The following is a 14205-nucleotide window of genomic DNA, read 5'->3' on the forward strand; positions in this document are numbered from 1 at the left end:
GGGTGACAAAGAGGATGACAGACTAGTACTTCATATTTCACAAACTGTACCGATAACACCACAGCACACGTTTTCACTGTCTTTCCATTCATGAGCTGAGATGAGCTCGGGTCAGAGAACCAGAATTGAAGTTTGGCTTAAGTTTCAGGTTGAATTTCTTGCAGCGGTGGACTGTATTAAGGAGCAATGGTTAACTGAAATACTCCAGATACTCACGTGGGTATATTTAGCACAATATCTTGACAGTTTCTCATGCAGTGTCATCTGAGGATTTGAAAATTGTTCTGCCCAGACTTAAGATTTGATTTAAAAACTACTAAAAACTACTTCATATTAATATTTTCTTTTTTTATTATAAACAATGCTGCTATTTTGTTTGGTAAGAATTTATTTAACAATTAGGGACAAAACAATTAACATTTATTTAACAAAAGTATTAAAAAAAACACATAAATGAAAAAAGCTACAGTATCACAAACACCTAAAACATTATTGTCTGTACAACTGGTGTGATAATCTGCAAGTGGAAACTACAAATAGTTCCTTCAGGCCGAAAGGTTACTTCATCTAGTGTAAACTTGAATCATTTATGATGCTTGTGTAGCATAGCTTTCAGAGAAGCAGAATTCATTGAAAAAAGATGCAATACAACTAGCTGTAATATGTGGCAAATTCATACCATCAGCAAAAACCTGAAAGCTACAGTACAAGTAACTGTCACTGCATGGAGAGAGAACTGCAGGTGATTTGTTTTGGAATTTAGAACCTGAACCACACCTTCAGAACATAGAAATTCCAGGATGTGGAAAACTTTCAATCATTAATATTTGATCTAATTACACCCCTGCTTTAAATCTGATCCTGCTTCATTAATAATTCAGCTAAATGAAATACATTTCACAGCTGTGGAAAATAAATTACTGCACCCAGTGTTCCCCTGCACCCTTTACCTGTGTCCATCTAGACGGATATTGCCTACAAACTCGTACAGATGTCTGTTTGGGCTTTCACACTCCATACGACCAGACAGGCGCATTAGACTGTCAATGTCCTTTATCTCAGAGGTAATTTGCAGGCCCTAGAAACAGTAAGCAAAAATAAATAAATTAATTAATTAAAGCATGTATTATGTTCCAATGGAGAAGTAAAGATACAGAGGAAAAAATGATGTACTATAAATTAATACAAATTAGCTGATCATGATGGGGTGCTCAGTTGGCAGAGCAGCCTATTTTGCCTGCCCACTACTGCTGAGATCTAGGTTTGAATCTTAATGATTTGCTATGTATTCGGGAGGCCAAAGCCCTGTCCAAGGAAACTCCTGCATTCTGCCCAATGTTTCCCAGTAAAACCAAGCCTGCTGCAACACTGATCAAAATAACACAGTTGTTCAAATGAATCATAATGGAAATTATGGCCACACAATTAATCGGGATCAATAAAGTATTTGTCTATCTATCAGTCTATCCGTCTATCCACCTACCTACCTATCTATCTATCTATCTATCTAACCAACCATGATCAGTGGTAAATATTCAAAGTTCTGTGATTCATCAAGTATCTGTGGGTCTTCATGTGGGCAGAAAGGCCAATTCCAGAGCTGCATATTTTGGTGCAGTGTAAGCAAGGGTGCGTGGTAGTAAGAGTGTTTAAATATCTTAGTAGCAGCTCGTGTTTGTGTTAGTCTTTTGCAGCACAACTAATGCCATTGGCATAAAGTGAGATTACCTTGAATATTGCTTGTTTGCAGATATTTAATCTGGTAATATATTCCGTTGCCATGTTTACTCAGTTAATTAGAAAACAGTACGTTTAGGTGCAGCAAGGTGACAGCTATACGTGTATGATGGGTCCTGAAAACTGGATTAGAATTTCAACACCGGTCAGACTGTGAAGACTCTGGATTGTTATTCCTGTGTCCACATAGATTTTAACTGGGATAGTTGGATTTCCTCTAACCTTCCAAAATGCAGTGAAAGATCTGGCTGCTTCAAATTGCCCCTTTTGGCGTGAGCACGTGAATTTACAACTGTGTGATGCTCTGCACTGGACTGGTGGCCTGTCCAGAGTGTATTTCCTCACTTGTCCATATTCCATCAAAAAAATTTACGTTAACTGGGAGATTTTTATAAGCAATAAGCTGAACAGTTGCTAATTTTAACACTTTTTAGTGAGTGGTCGCAGGAGCGGTCCTAACTTGCGTCTATAATACGCATTTTTAATATGCATTACAAACCAGGAGTTCCTGAGTGTATTTCCGCCTTGCACTCAGTTTTATTTCCTAATCAAAATCATTAATACCCTAAAATAACTAAGCATCCACATAATTCAAGATTTAATACTGTAGTACTTTAAAGAATTAGGCCAAGTCTGTTCTGCTGCTATTTAAATATGATGCACAGTAAAACTATTTTCCTTCTAAACTGGCTAAACGATTATAGAATTACATCAGCGTGCAGCTTTAATGCAGATGCTAAACATTCTATTGGCATTAATGATGAATCTGTAAATCACAGTGCAGTAAAATGCTACGAACAGAAAGTAAAAATACTTACTTGTCTGATTTTAAGATTGGTTTCTCCATCCAGGTTGGAGGTTTCTATATAACACATTCCTTGAGGTTCACTGAAATGTAGCAAGTGGTAGAATTACTCAGAAATTAAAACAAAAATCAAGGTTTCTCAGCATATTATAATGCAACTAAGATAATTATATATAAAGATATTATATAAATGTTACAATAAACTGTCCTGTAATAAGAACATAACAGACAAAGCTACAACAAAAAACATTTCTTTTCTTGTAACAAGGTAGGTCAAGAGTGTTACTGCTCTAATACCATGGCCACATAGCAACCATTAATAATTGCGCTTTTACACTTTTGCCATCATAACATAATTATTTAAATACTAAACTTTTTGCTTTTAGGGGAAAACTAAAATACTTCATCAACTTGGTGGTTGATATAGTTACACATCAGCTTTACAACACTGTATTTAGGCTTTATTTCAACTTTTATTATTGCTACTTGCATCACAAACAGTAAACTAAATATGTAAAAGGCCAAACTGAACAAATCAAACAACAAATGCTACTGATGAAGCCCTGCTACAATTAACACTGCACTTAGACATGCCAATTCAAGAATCTGCTACTAAATCGCGTTTCACTTTGTTAATTGTGCTGGGTTTCTTTCCCATGCGTCTCCAATTCTACAGTATTGATTCTGCCTCTGGTAATTACTTCCTGCTGCGTTTCTGTTACGTTTGTGTTTCTATTGATTAATCTCAAGTTTAGTGCTCTCCAAACAGAAAAAAAAACAACCTGGTGTTGAAATCGAAACAATTTTGTTCTTGTTTTAGTGGTTTGACGTCTAGGTATGATAAAAAGTAATATTTAGGCGTAATGATTTTACTTCGCTGAGACAGGACATTCAGTCAAAAGCATTGATTTACAACTGAGATTTTGACCGGATCAACTTCAGTTAGGAGGAATTAACACACCTGCCAGGCAATTACAAACAAGGATTGCCTATGGCCATGGCATAAAATTGATCATACAATTTCACATATTTATAACATACAAAACCATGCTATACTGTGTAGGGCAACTAGCAAACATGTTAGTATTTATGCTGGTCACAATTAATGTGCAAATTATTAATAAATTGTTTGGGCTAATGAAACAGCTAAATGCAAGCAAATCATGAAAAAGATGTCATCCAGCAAAAACCTCTACTATTCCTTCAAAATTTACTTCAGTGGCCTTGGGGTGGGGCATCGAATTAGAATCTCAGCATTGGGCGTTCACACAAACACAGTTGGCCGCGTTTGAGGGAGGGAAGGTCGACTCCTGCTGCTGAGATTTGTGATCACCAAGATTTGTGTGTGTGGGAGGATCGTGTGGAGCTTAGCGTGACTCTCTATACACGATACAGCATGTGTGGGAACCCAGCACTAACACGTCAGAGGGGGCATGGGGTGATCTGGCTCTCCTTAATCAGATAAAAACTGTGGAATCACAATTGGGATTTGGAAATGATTAGATTGGGAGATAAAGAGGGAAACTCCAGGAATATTACATGAATCAGAAGGATTTTTTTATGATTTTAATTAGTTTACTTTTACTTTCACTTGTAAAGTAGAAATTTTGCAATGCTGACATCTTTGTGGTGAAGTCATGCATTGAGCTGCTTCTATTCAATCACATGGTATTACATGCAACATAGAAGAACACAGTACACAGATGAGGAGTCGATAAAGAATGCAAAAGTAAAGCCTTAAACACAGAAGTACTGAGCTAATATCATGGTTCAAAATTACTGGCAATGTCAAAGCAGCAACTGTTTAGTTGCAGTAGCACTAAATCAGCCACCAGTGAGTAGATCCTATAATGCATTCTTTTCTAATTTTAATATATAACCTCCTGTTTTTTTCTTATTTCTGTAACAGCAAAATTACACAGCTTTATTATACAGTGTTAAGCTGGCTGTAGCAGTGTGACAGCATGCAGTGCGAGTGCTCCACCCATGCATCAACACATTTTCAAAACCACTCGACAAGAGCTTTTTTAAATGTATTTTAGTAAAGCGCTCTGTTCTAACTTTTAAGGTGTCTTCATTAAATAAATTTTTTTAAATGCATTTTTCCACATTTTTCTTTCAATTTAGCAAAGCCAATCCGCTGCTGAGCAGTGGCGTCTGAGGAGGGTGTATATTCATCTGACACACACTCCCTCAAATGTGTGACACACAGCATTGATAACCCCACCCCTTATTAGTCCAGTCTTTTCCCACCCAGCAGACTAAAGGTCAATTTTGTCTTTTATAGGCACTAGGCAATTGTGCCTGCTAGAGGGCGCCCAGCATACCGATAGCAGAGCCGAGATTCGAAATCGGGAGCTCAGAATCTCATCACTGGTGTGCTAGCGCATTATCCCGCTGTGCCACCTGGGCGCCCCATAAAATAAACTATTATAACACAGGATCAGGACTTATATTAGGACTTGTATAAGGATTTTAATCTGATTACTTAAAAACAAAAACCTAGAACTTGTGTTAGTAATATTGCCTAAATCTGAACCAACTATCATTAGCTCAGTGATGAATCAGCTATGGCTATGACGAGAAGCTCAAGGTCAAAAGTTAAAAGACAAAGTCAAACCGACAGCATCCCTCCACCTGTGCAGTGCTTAGCCCCCTCCCCTCCATTCCTCATGCAACCCGGTGCCGTTTCTGACCTGGATGAGAGTATGATGAGGTCGGCTGGGAGGTGATCTTCGTTCGAGGCTCGGACTACCTCCCCTACTGCCACCTTCAATTATGCAACCGTCCCAGCAACAAAAGGGAGAAGAGTAAAGCGTAGGTGGAGGTAATTGAATAAAAAGGAATGGAGGATAGAGAATTGGTGTTGGGGTTTAGGATTAGGGTAATTAATGAAAAAAAAAACAAAGGGTTGGGGATTAAAGCACAGACAACCAAACAGAGAAGAAAGACACAAACAGACGTTTAATTTCTACAGAGGAAAAAACACAAAGTCTCATGTTTAGCACTCAAAAGCCACCTGTACCAGGTCTATAACAGGTATAACAAATAAAACTGTTCTGGAAGTAAATCAAACACAATTGGCACACTGCTGTAAACCTGGTACAAATGGATTTTGAAAATGCAAAACACCCTCTGAAAGAACTGTGGCATTTAGCAGTGGAGTAATGACACATTCTCATCACAAACCAACTGCAAATGAATTGAAACTAATGGAATCTGTATAGCAATATATCTTCATTGTAAATTATTTGCACTGAAGTACGCCTCAGTTCTGTTTGAGGGGGTTTGGACACAAGAAAGTAGCAACAAGTGGGCAGGTTTCAGCTCAAATCAGCAGCAATATGGACATCTCTACCTGGAGGACAGTAGTACTGTGTCTGCAGGAACATAATCTTTGCCATTTACTTTAATTATATCCCCCACCACTACCTGTAAGAAACAAACTAGTTATCAGTTCACACAGTCACGGTAAATTCCCCTGGCCTCTGAGAAATGGTGTTCCAAATATCAGAATTTTGAAGCTAGAGGATCTGGCAGCTAGTGTGGTTACAGTGTGAATTAGGAAACTTTTACACAATGTACCGCAAATTCATAGCACCACTGTACTAAGAGATCACTTGGGTGCTAGTATAGAAAAGAGCCTTGATGCTTGTCTTCCTTTAGCCCTGGATGGAGGATCAAGACGAGCAATACTAGTGGCTCGAAGGTTGCGTGGTACAGGTTTTCTAAGGTAGCTTCGGTCTGGTCTATTTTTGGCTTTGTAGGCGAGCATCAGTGTTTTAAACTGGATGTGTGCAGATACAGGATGCCAGTAAAGAGAACGCAGGAGTGGGGTGATGTGGCAGCGTTTAGGTTGGTTGAAAACCAGGCAGACAGCTGCATTTTGAATTAGTTGCAGGGGTTTAATATTGGACATGGGAGCTTACATGGACATTTCTGGCATTTGTCAGACGCTTTGGGTTTGGGTGAAGGGTCCCTGTTCAGGGGGTCAACAGTAACCACTTGGCAGTCTCGTGTGGCCCTGCGGTCAAGCATGCTAGGCCACAACTGTTGAGATCTCGAGCTCTGAAGTTCAAATCTCAGCTCTGTTATTGGCTGGTCGGGCACCTACACAGACATGATTGGCAATGTCAGAGGGTGGGTGGGCTGAAGGGATTCAGCCTCCGCTGGCTGGTCAGTGGCACCTACACAGAGATGATGAATAACAGAGATAAGTGAGTGACTCTCCATACGTGATACTGATCCCTGTGTGAACGGTAAAATTAATGTAAACATGGCAATATTCTGAAAAAAAAAAAAAAAGACAGTGAGGTAACTGTCGGATCTTGAGTTGAGTGTAGACTTGTCATGGTGTGACAGTAATTTGGTCAGTTAAAGTCAGGGGATCTGCCTAAAGTGGCATAAGACAGGAACGCATTAGCAAATAAACGTATTCTTTGTTAGAATAAACACCTCTAAACATTTAATTTTTTTTACACAGCCGGAGCTGGATCAGAGAAGCCGGCATAGTGTGAAATAACGGTGAAATCTGGGTAAACAGGCCTGCTGGGATACACTAAGAGAAAGCATTTTACATTTTTACAATTCATAGCGTTTCATCTTGTGGTCTAATGGAGAAATGTCATGCGGGGCACAGCTCTAGAGAGTAAAACGATTAAACCACAGCATGAATACAAATAGTCAGAATAGTAAAGTGCAGAAAAACAGATTTAGATACCTTCCTCTCCTTCTGCTTTTACTCTTCAGAACAATGATAATAAAACTGTGAGAGAAGAAGCTGAATGGATTTTTCTGACCACATGGCACACTTTCTAATTAAGAGCAAACTGTAAAAAGTGCAGAAGTTAAAAGATCTAAAATGTAACCAAGGGTATAAAAGACTCCATCAACATCATCTTTATATTTTTCCCCACTATGGAAAAATGTACTTTGATTATTGAGCACAATAGAGCACTCATAGCATGGAGTGTCTGAGGGTCTGGGTGCACCATGACCATTTTGGAAAACGTGTTCATCCACCAGTGGCATGAAAAACCAAAATAATAAAGCACATTTACCATAACTGATTACTAATTAAAATTTTGAATAACCAATCTATGCTAACACTAATTATGTGCACATGGACATTTGTCATGAGAACTAGACAAAAACTTCTCTAGACTTCATGCTGTACATGTTCCAATTGATTCTATACTCATCACTATAACACCTGTTAAGGTGAGGGGTGAAATATTTCAGACTGTATTAGCCTCTATGGTAACCACATGCATCAATTGTGGCCTCATTACAGAGACGTGACTTGAGTAAAAATGGGGAAACACAAAGTGAAATGGAAGAAACACAAGTGCAAACAGTTCTCCTCTCCAGTATAATGGTAGCTTTCTATCACTCAGTTCTATCTGGATTGCATACAGCAAGAGCTCTCAATCTGTGGCCTATAGGAGAATTGCAGCCAAATGCATAAGAGAATTTATCTACACTACAGGCCTCATATTCCTACAGAGAAATGCATGTGTGCGGCCTGTTTTTGCATTGTTGCAGTGTAGCTGTGAATAATGTTGAGAACCAGTGGTTTAGTGTCTTTCTGCACATTTAGTCGAGGTGCAGGTGTTATATTGGACAACGTTTGCTGATACAGTACCTTCTCCCAATGCACAATCTCCCAGGCTCCATTTCTCAGCACTGAGGAACAGATATAGAAACAAACCAAAGGTAAGAGTGAGTTTTATCATCCATGTAAACACATTTTTTAAATAGCTCAGTGATCACTCATTTTATTACTAGCTCTGGTTTTAAAAATTACATTCCCATTCATTTTCTGATTAGACATTTTCCACTTCATGATGACACAACTCAGACAGCTACAAGTTAAATGACCACATCATGACTCTTAATGAAAAGCAAAAACACTGTCATGATGATACAGATTTAGTTTTGTTCGGTTTTATTGCTTTAGCTGTGGTGGCTCAGTGAGTAGCACTGTCGCCTCACAGCAAGTGAGGTGAATTGGAGAAACACAATTGCCTGTGACGATGTTTGCCATTGAATAATGTTTAACTTGTAACATCCAGTCCTGTAACCCAGTGGTCCCCAACCACCAGGCCGCGGACTGGTACCGATCTGTGGGTCATTTATTATCGGGCCGCACAGAAAGAATAAATTATTACAGATCGCTACAAGAGCAATTAAATTTCCAATACTCTTCTGGTGTTATTGTCCCCAATCACCACTAGGTGGAAGCAGTGTCAGGATTCACACTGATTTTCCATTCTATAGTTATTCTATTTTAAATCCTCCTGCCCCCTCCGGTCCATGGGGACCACTGCTATAACCAACATAACATTAAAATCCTAATAAATAAATATTGCTTTAGCATGTCAAATTAGCTATTAAGTCACTAGCATGCTAAGCCAAGCCAACCCAAACCAACCCAGGCTGCAGAAACATCTCAGATTAGTGGGTTTTCGCTTTGGAGTGGTGGGTGGTACAGGACATACAATAAAGGGCTTGTTGAGTGTGTACAAACTTTACAGAATAATTCAAATAAAAAGACTATATAAAGAAATATAATGACTTACCGTGAGTCTCTTTCTTGTTTACAACATTGTCAGCTTTGTGACGTTTCTGCAAAAAAGAATATAATAATTCTCAAAAGTAATGGAGGAACAATATTTACAAAATTGTTTAACCAAAAACTCACTGCTTTTCACTGCTTTTCTATAACATTCATAACCTGTTGCATGGGCAAGGGGGGGGGAGTAATTTACATTACTCAATTGTATGAGTAATGTAAATCTGCAGCCAAATCTGTTTTATTCTACAGACAAAAATTCAGTACATTGTTATGTGCTGGTTGGACACTGACGTGTGTCAGTACAGTAAATGATTTTAGCCTTTAGTTACCTGTGAATGACTGGAGGGGAAAAATTGCTAGCAATAAAAGTCATCCCAAACCACCTCAATCTCTCCTCCCTAACTTAAATGTACATCAATTTACTATTAGAACTAATACAAATACAAAAATCATGCCACAGACTAATAAAAGGTCAAACTGAAGGTAAATTTAAAATGTGCTGTAAACAACACACACATTTAGTGTTAAAGTATCACTAGGCAAATTAGGGAGAAAACAGCCTGAGCTGCTCTCGCATTTAGAGGTTGCCAACAGTGGATCGTTCTGGTCCACATACCTGTTCTGGCACAGCTTTTACGACAAATGCCCCTTCTCTGACTTAACCCTCCTAGGAGCACACTGACAAATACACCTCTGGAAGGCCCGCTAAGATTCGAACCCTGGATCTCAGAAGGAGTGGATTAGTGCCACCTGAGCACTATAATTATTTATAATGAAAACAAAAAGTGCCTTGCCTTGTTTAAAAATGACTGTAAGCATAATTCAGTTTCTGCAGAATGGTGAAGCAGAAGGTGGATTGGCCATATTTAATTGCCCTTTTTTAAGTGCAAGTGGGTGAGTGAATGCATGTATATTGCCCTGCCTTTTTATTTACGAGCGATGATCTATTGCATGTGTACATACACATACATGTACATACATGCATACTAAGAAATTAAGAATGGAGATGCAGCAGCATGTACACAGCACATAGATTAGAACTGGTCAAGTTATAAGATATTCGAATCAGAGCACCCATGCTGGAAATAAAAGCAAATCATGATGTGTAGAGATTTTGCTCTCCCAGGTCTCAGTCCGAGCCTTTCTGGTCCTCTCTTTCTGGTCTGAGAGGTTTATAATTACCACAGGTTGCCATGGGAGCATGGGTCTTTCGTTTATTCCCTCTCTTTCTCCCGATGCTCAGCGGTATGAAGTCATAGCCCCCTGCTTGCTACTGCAGAGCTTAATGAATACCCCAAATCACGTGGTCTCCCTGCTCACTGCGCAAGAAAAGAGTAAAAAAGTTGAGCCCCCCTCTCAGAGCCCATTCATCTTCCTTCCGACACCACTGCAGTGCTGGGAAACTTGCTTGCTTTCTTTGCCCACCCGCCCCTTCACTATTACTTACACTATTACCTCTACCTATCTTTCTCATTCCATTGTCTTGCAGGGAGAGAACACTGTTATTGATGTCACATTTGCAGATGAGCTCGTATGCCACTAAAAAGCCACAGAAATGCTAGAAAACGTCTGGGGAATGTGGAGCATCCCTCTCATCACTCTGAGATCAGAGCAGCAAGTTTGTGTGGGAATTCTTCTGAAGAATGGTGAGAAATGTCTTTGTTTGATGCAGTAATAGAGATGCACAGTTATGACAGGCAAGATTATGGATTTTCATTTTCATTAATCGCTTTATCCTGGTCAGGGTTGCAGCAGGTACCCCGCTGTAAAACACTAAGCGTAAGGCAGGAACACCCCAGATAGGGCGCCTATCCATCGCTGGGCTTCGTCCATCCACACCCTCAGACGTAGCTAATCATGTCTGTAAGACGCCCAGAAGGCCAACAGCACTGCTGAGATTCAAACCCATAATAGACTGATGCACCTCCCAAGTGCCCAAAGCAGGTGTTTATAAACTGCCTTTTACAAAAAGTCACCCACTTTTAAATTAAAATCATCTAACTGATACAAGACTATAAATAGATCTGACAAAAACCTTGACGTGGAGTGGTCACGTTTTTTGTAATGTTGGGGTTGTTGATATAGAACATGTTTTATATATTGGGATTTACTTTTAAAATCAATAAATCGGGATAAATCGTCCAGGTGACGCAGTGGGATAATCCACTAGCACACCAGAGCCGAGATTCTAATCTACAGACCAGTCTGTACAAATAAAATGCATGGTTAAGTATAAGCTAATGAGCCATCCACCGCTATTTGAATTTTGATTTTAAATAGGAACAAGTATCTCACCAGGTCTTCGATCACCTCCTTCACTGCTGCCACCACTAATATGAAGAGCAAGGGCACCAGCGTGGTCCATCGGCCAGTCGGAGAAACATCTGGAATTTGCTACAAAACACACAAACAAAATTCCATGAGTTTCTGATGTGTACCAGATAGGTGTTTGATGTGTCTAAATTCAGGCTCAAGCCTTTTGTCAGTCTGATCAGAAACTCTGTAGGAAAGTTCATGTTATTATTGTTATTATTAGTAGTAGTAGTATTAAAATTCTTTTTTATAATTAAGCATATGTAAGACAATGACACCAATAGACATTTTGCTATGCCATATCCATGCATCTGTGAATTCATACTAAACAGTGCTGTATGTTTGCTTTCACTTTTAAATTTGGCATAATTCAGCACTCCAAATTGTGGTCAGGTGCATCCTGTTTGCTTTAATTAATTCATAGTTTGGAAAGCCACACCTAGGTCTATAAAGGCCCACAATTTACACTGCATCAGCAAGAGTCCAAGGAGCCGTCTGAGCACAAATCATCACAGGGATTAAAACATATTTAAGGCTTGGAGCGCTTCCAGGTCCACAATGGCCTCAATTATTTGAAAATGAAAACAGCCTGGTACAAAGTTGAGTATTCCTAGAATAAATAATAAAGCACGAGTGAGTTTTTAATATTTAATTTGGCTTTTCATTTGCAATCATGATTTTTGTAAATTGATTGAGCTTTTCTGGAGTAAATGCTGGGATCTCTGCTGTAATCACAGTGCAGTTAGCAGCTCAGTTTTTACTCAACGTCAGTGCACTGACAGCTGCGTAATGATGACACAGACCACCTGCGCTTTAAAACTCCTTCACTTCTTTCTCAAAGTCACCAGTTTAGACATGTATACAGTGAGAGCTCAGAACTGACAGCATGAGAGCACTGATCAGTTCCATTCCTCCCCAAATTGTTTTTCTAATTTTTCCTGTTGTATGAATTCCGAACATTAGTTCTATCCTCTGTAAAATGACAAAGCAAAATGATGTCTTTACTTTTAATTGTTCCAAACTTACATTACTCTGTATTTAGTATGGTTCCAGGAACTATCAACATTTCCAGTATCAACTGTGTTTATGATTCGAGAAGCAGTGTTCGTGTCTGTGCATGCTTTACAAAAAGAATCATTCAGCAGATGCAACATGAGCAGTTAATAACCGGTTCTTTTTACCTGCATGAGACGGGTTCAGACAGCCATCAGTATCACGTTGGGAGAGTAACATGCTAATCTCTATTGTTTAATATCACTGTGCAGGTGTCATCGACCAGCCAGCAGATGTTGTAACTGCAGCAGCAATGAGGAATCTCTTCGACTCGTCCTTTTAAACAGACACATCCAATCATGTCTGTGTAGGCACCCGGCCGGTCGATAGCACAGCTATTCAAACTCTGATCTCAGGGGCAAGCCCATTAGACCACGGGGCCACCCGAGTGCCATTAGAACCTATTATAACCTCTGAAATCTGCAGCTCCTTGGGCTAGTAACCCTAGCTCTTTCCCCAGTCTAAACTACAGATGGTCAACTATCCTTTTTGAAGCCAATAGAGAGGTATAACAATGATAACCACACTGGTAAATGAAATCCTGTTTAATGTGGGTTATATAAACAAACTAAGCACTCAACACATTGCATTACTGATATGAAAGTTGCTGGTTTAAGTCCCTCCACTTCCAAAGTGCCACAGTTGATCCTATAAGCTAGGCCACTTGACCCCTAACTGCATGCAATGTATTAGGTTACATTATAAAGTATCATCACAATTTCAAGCTAAGGATTAAACGCATCTAGTAAACACTTACATCGTATATGATGAAGGAAGACTGTTTATGTAGTCAGCAGTTTTTAGCTTTACACTATGCTGCATTACAGGCACAAAGAAGGACACAAACCCCAAACTCCAACATGCATGTCTTATTTATAACAGTGTGTAACTGTTTTACCATGTGGTGCTAAGAAAAGAAAAAAATAATTAGCCTGACCAAACAAATTAATCCCCAATAAGTAGAAAGACCACTCCAATGGAAATGTGGCAGGTTCAACATACTGGCAGGTCTGTTTTGACACAAGTGGGGATGAACAGACAGACAGACACAAATGCTGAGTTTCAGGTGCTCATTATTTTGTGATTCGACAAAGCCTTACGTTTATTCTAACTAAACTTATATTGCTCTTAATACTCTTATCTGTGCTGTAAGTCATAAAATGTGCTGAAATGAACACCACTCGTGTATGTCTGTGTGTACTCGTGGAGGACCATATTAACTAAATAAAAGATTGAGATAACACCCATTAATGTATTCACTACCACATGGAATGATAAATGTATAGTTCTTTTTTGGGTGCCATCGTGGATCATTCTGGTTCGCATATATGACTTGGAACAGATTTACACCGGACGACCCTTCTTAGGAGCGCACTGACAAGTGCACCTGCCAGAAGCTACGCTGTTGGCCATCCCTCCCCTCAGACATAGCCAATCATGTCTGCGTAGACGCCCAACCGGCCCACAGAACGAACTAGCATGGTTTACCATGGCACCACCAGAGCAGCAATTACATAAAAAGAAATGTATAAATTAATACAAATAAAGAGTGGCCCAAAAATATATACACACTTCAGTAGTAGTCATCTAGGCCCTTTGTAAAATCCAAATAGTAAAAGATTTTATGCAGATATTTTTCATGTTGGAGTGTGTTTACATTTTTAGACGCCTTTGTATATATAGAGAAATATAAATGCTAATAATAGATGCTAAAAAAGAT

At 39.2% G+C, this 14205-nt stretch overlaps 1 protein-coding gene across 4 annotated transcripts in view; it reads right to left on the minus strand.

The window, feature by feature from the left end:
- atp8a1 (ATPase phospholipid transporting 8A1) overlaps positions 1-14205 on the minus strand; it is a 164516-nt gene that overhangs the window by 103318 nt on the left and 46993 nt on the right. For 3 of the 4 annotated variants that reach the window (XM_063000680.1, XM_063000679.1, XM_063000682.1), the window contains exons 4-9: positions 11415-11513; positions 9124-9169; positions 8187-8227; positions 5239-5312; positions 2556-2625; positions 951-1078 (exon numbers count right to left, since the gene is read on the minus strand). In XM_063000680.1, the coding sequence (XP_062856750.1) occupies positions 951-1078; positions 2556-2625; positions 5239-5312; positions 8187-8227; positions 9124-9169; positions 11415-11513 (458 nt within the window). Of the gene's footprint in view, positions 1-950; positions 1079-2555; positions 2626-5238; positions 5313-8186; positions 8228-9123; positions 9170-11414; positions 11514-12613; positions 12668-14205 lie in introns of those variants that run through there. The other variant, XM_063000681.1, reaches the window with a different exon arrangement.

This window comes from Trichomycterus rosablanca, chromosome 8 (genome assembly GCF_030014385.1).
Source record: "Trichomycterus rosablanca isolate fTriRos1 chromosome 8, fTriRos1.hap1, whole genome shotgun sequence".
NCBI lineage: Eukaryota > Metazoa > Chordata > Actinopteri > Siluriformes > Trichomycteridae > Trichomycterus > Trichomycterus rosablanca.